This window comes from Gekko japonicus, unplaced genomic scaffold (assembly GCF_001447785.1).
Source record: "Gekko japonicus isolate JY-2015 unplaced genomic scaffold, Gekko_japonicus_V1.1 scaffold1021, whole genome shotgun sequence".
In the NCBI taxonomy this organism is placed as follows: domain Eukaryota; kingdom Metazoa; phylum Chordata; class Lepidosauria; order Squamata; family Gekkonidae; genus Gekko; species Gekko japonicus.
In genome coordinates, this window is record NW_015176479.1 from 119,421 (window position 1) to 124,248 (window position 4,828).

A 4,828-nucleotide genomic window follows, 5' to 3' on the forward strand; every position below is an offset into this window, starting at 1 on the left:
CAGGAGCTGGAACTAGAGACGGGAGCTCACTCCGTCTTGCGGCACCCTGGGTCTCGAACTGCTGAACTACCGACCTTCCACAGCCTGCAGTTCAGCGTCTTAACCACTTGAGCCACCGCAGCTCCAAAAGCTATAGTACAACCTTATAATTAATAACAGTCCTCCTCTGTTAAATAAAAGTTTCAAAAGGGAGGACTCCTTAAAGTCTCTTTATAACATGTGCTCTGTCTTCCTCCAGCAGAGGTCCAGATATCCTTCTGTTTCAGAATCTTCCTCAGGGAGTTCAACAACAGTTTTCAGCACAAGGTTGCCACATACCAAAGTTTTAATCCAAAGTTCTCTTTCAATGAACGCTGCAAAAATTTTTTTGGGATGAGCTACAAGCCTCCTCCAAAGTGAAAAGCACGTTCCTTTTCAAGGCCTGGGTTTGACGTATCCTAGGGACTATCTTCTTCTACTGTGGTGTAGCGGCCAAGAGCGTAGTGGTTAAGGGCAGCAGACTCTAATCTGGGGAACTCCTCCTCCTCTTCCTGCTGGGTGACCTTGGGCCAATCCCAGTTGTCCTTTCCTTTCATAGGCCTTTATTGGCATATCATTAGTCATAAGGTATATAAAACATTGTATCGTAAAAGTAAAACCTAAGGTTCCCTACAAATTTAGTCCAATCAAAATAGTACTATCTAAAATGTTGTACCCTAAGAACTTTGGTAAGAAACTTGGCAACATCATTAGTGATCTCAGGGATCGAATCATTCAGGAGAAGTTGACATTTTAACTTGTTACTCAAATAACTTTTAGGATGAAGCCAAGTTAGAAGGAATTTCCTGCGAGGCAGCTCGTACAGGGGGCATTCGACAATTATATGCTCAATCGTGTCCAGGGAATGAAGATCACAGGGGCACAGCCGTTCTTGTCTTGGGATTTGATGGTATCTGCCATAGAGTATTCAATTTTTTTTTAAAGTACCCGAGGGTGCACTTTTATTGTTGGTTTTTTTACAATATATAAGAACATAAGAGACGCCAATGTTGGTTCAGGCCAAAGGCCCATCCAGTCCAACACTCTGTGTCACACAGTGGCCAGAAATACCAGGTGCCATCAGGAGGTCCACCAGTGGGGCCAGGACATTAGAAGCCCTCCCACTGTTGACCCCCCCAAGCACCAAGAAGACAGAGCATCCCTTGCCCCAGAGCCCCTATCTATACCTTGTGGTTAAGAGCCACTGATGGACCTCTGCTCCATATGCTTATCTAATTCCCTTTTGAAGCCGTCCATGCTTGTAGCCGCCACCACTTCCTGTGGCAGTGAATTCCAAGTGTTAATCACTCTATACTATATACTACAAACATACAGACAGACAACACCCAACTACCCCCAACTAGAGGGAAATGCATTAACCCTGGCCAGAAGAAAAGCTCTGCGATTAAGAGGGATGTCGAGATTGTAAAAATATTGGGGCATCTTGCCTAAATGGTTAGAGAGGCCGAGCATGGCAGGTGAACAGGTATGAGGTTGGGTAGGGTGTAACTTTTGCAGATCAATAAGTCCCAGTTGTCTCAGAACTCCCCCACCTACTCCACATTGTGCCTGTTGTGGGGAGAGGAAGGGCACTTTGAGCCACTTTGAGACTCCTCAGGGTAGAGAAAAGCAGGGTATGAAATCCTCCTCCTCCTCCTCCACTGCCACCACTTACGTCCATCTGGTGGATCTTGGATTCTTGGCTTCAGGCAATTTATCCTAGAAGTTACCCAACAAAGTGGGAGTTTTGCTGTGGACTTTATTCACCAAGTTAAGGAACAGTAGCGTGTGAACACATGAAGCGGCCTTACTTAGATCCTCAGTCTATCAAGATCAATCTTTTTCTAGCAGGCAGCCGCTCTACAGGCTCTCGGGCTGAGGTCTTTCACACCACCTACTCTTTGATCCTTTCAGGCGGAGATGCCAGAGATATGAACCCGGGGTCTTGTGCGTGCAAAGGCAGATCGTGAGAGGGAGAGCAGGAAGGGATGCGCCAGTGCTCCGTTCTTTCTTATACTGCCCAGGTTAATGCCGCTCACCAGTTTGGGGTCAGGAACAATGCTCCCTCGGAGCTGCGGAGTCTTGTGAGCAAAAATTCCTACTTTCTGAGCGACTGGCGTTAAAGTTCTGAGAAAGTGATTTGGCTGCTGCGTAAATGAGTTTGCTCTGGAGCCCTCCTTCCTGAGCGGAGACAAAAAGGTGTGAGCCGGGGGCTAAAAAAACCATGCGCTAACTCACACTAACTCAGCTTAGAGGGAACGCTGGTCAGGAAGGAATTTTTCTCCAGGCCAGATTGGCCCGGGGTTCCTGGAGGTTTCTCACCTTCCTGTGGGTATAGGGCAGGGGTCACTGGGGGAGGGAGAGCGGTGAATTCCCTGCATTTTGCAGGGGGCTGGACTAGATGACACTTGAGGTCCTTTCCAACTCTACGTTTCTATGATGTTCTACCACTGAGCCACAGCCCCTCCCTGTAAAACTCATATAAATCCTCCTTCGGAACAAGAGCTTCGTTGGATCCTACCTACATTACGCATTTAAACACACTTCTTTGTTATACCTTAGGCATAGAAAAAAGGAAATTGTAGTCATATGAGATAGAGAGACACAGAGAGCGAGAGAGTGCTAATCAGTAATGCAACACACCAGCTAAATATTTCTTGCGTATAATTTGTATTCAATTCCAGCCTTCAAAATGAGAGTGAGAGAGAGATTAACCATTTGTACCTACTACAGAGAGTGATTCGACCATGACAACCACCTTTGCTATCTCCTAATAACCAGATCCCTGGACACCTGTACAGCCATGCCATGAAGCTGGATAAGAAGGACTGGTGGGTGTCCCCAAAGGCCAAACGCCCAGTGCCCTTTTCCTTCCTGCCCATCCATTCCGACGCTCCTTGGGCTTGCTCACCTTGAACCGGGGACAGCGGCTCGTAGATCACCCGGTATCCCTGCAGGATGCCGTTGGCTGCGGCTGGCTCCCCCCACGACACATTGAGGGTCGAGCACGTGATCTCGGAGAAGGTCAGGAAGCTGGGGGCACTGGGGGCTGGAAGAAGAAGGAGAAGAGATCGGATTTATACCCCTCCCCTCACTACTCGAAGGAGTCTCAGACTGTCTTACAATCTCCTTTCCCTTCCCCTCCCCACAACAGACACCCTGGGAGGTAGGTGGGGCTGAGAGACCTCCTTGGAGGACTGCCCTTGAGAGAACAGCTCCGAGAGAACTTGTGACTGACCCAAAGTCACACCAGCGTCTGTATGTGAAGGAGTGGGGAATCAAACCCGGTTCTCCAAGGTTAGAATCCGGCCTCCTGACCGCCACACCCAACTGAGAAGTAGAGACTCTGATCAGCCACATACACACTTAGCCCGCATCTGCTCTGGTTCAACAAAATCGCTCCGCGTGGGTGGCATTCCGCACAAGACGGGGCCTCTAGCAGCCATTCTCCTCCATCTCCACACTCGCTTCCCCTCGCTCTTTGTAGCATCAGTTTTGATTTGCGGAGGCCCGTCCCAGAGGAGCGCCCATTGTTTTACTCATCTGAGTTGCCCAACCTCAGCGAAAACCGCTTTGTCGATCTAAAAAATTGGGCGCTTTAGATCTAAACCCCCAGACTTCTGCATTTGGACGCCTCGGGATGAACGTTCCCCAAAGTCCCGTTGCCAGCGCAGCTCCAGCGTTGCAGAGACGACGCCCAGGGGTGGATTGGGACCGCTCCGTCTGAGTCCACCCCACGTCTACACTCAAGATGTCATGTTCGAAAAGGGAGCCTGAATTTACAGACGGCTTCAGCCTGTGTGATTGTTACGGGAGTAGGCCCTAGGGTTGCCAGGTGCACCCTGGCCACCAGCGGGGGATTAGGGGGCAGGGATGCCAGATCCTGGTTGGGAAACTCCTGGAGATTTGGGGGTGGAGCCTGGGGAAGTTGAGTTGGGGGGGAGGGACCTCAGTGGGGTACAAGGCCACAGAGTCCACCCTTCAAAGCGCCCATTTTATCCAGGGGAACTGATCTCTGTAATCCGGAGAGGAGCTGTAGTTCTGGGGGGATACCCAGTCTTGGGGGTGGGGGGAGTCTCACAATGTGCTTGATCCGATTTGACAAAAGAGGTGCCTTTGTCTGTTTTCTATCTAGAACACATGAAGCACGCTGCCCTGTCCAAAACGTACCACCTCCAACCAGTGGAATTTATAGAAGCCCCCCTTAGGTTGGTAGCAGGCCAATCGGATAGAATCAAGGTACAATTTCTCCTTGCTTCACGAGATCCAGAGATCATTGAACTGACCGCTAAGTTTCTCCATGGTTTTATAAAACGGGAGAGTGACCCTGACCATATTAATGATTCTTAATTTATAAGTCTAAAAACTTAAGTTTAAAAGTTTAGAATGCCAATTTATTTTATGATTCAGGCATCTTTTGTATGGTCAAATCTAGCTTGTGACAACTTGAGTTAGGCCTGACATAGCCACGACTATCTATTTTATAATTTCTTTTGGATTGTATTATTGGTAAATGCTTCTAATATTGTATGCCAATAAAAGGTATTTGAATTGAATTGAACTGACCTCCAACCAGTGCTCCCTCTAAGCTGAGTCAGCGCGAGCTGGCTCACGTTTTTTTTAGCCTCCAGCTCACACATTTTTGTCTTAGCACAGGAAGGAGGGCTCTGCGGCCAGCTGATTTATGCCGCAGCCCAATCGCTCGCTCATGACTTTGGTGCCGGCAGCTCACAAACTAGGACCTTTGCTCACAGGACTCCACAGCTTAGAGGGAGCACTGCTTCCGATGGCAGTCGACGGATTCCAGACC

General features: G+C 48.9%; 1 protein-coding gene across 1 annotated transcript in view; it reads right to left on the reverse strand.

The window, feature by feature from the left end:
* SDK1 (sidekick cell adhesion molecule 1) overlaps nt 1-4,828 on the reverse strand; it is a 502,369-nt gene that overhangs the window by 53,181 nt on the left and 444,360 nt on the right. The window contains exon 35 of the mRNA XM_015427208.1: nt 2,930-3,067. Within this exon, the coding sequence (XP_015282694.1) occupies nt 2,930-3,067 (138 nt within the window). The remainder of the gene's footprint in view (nt 1-2,929; nt 3,068-4,828) is intronic.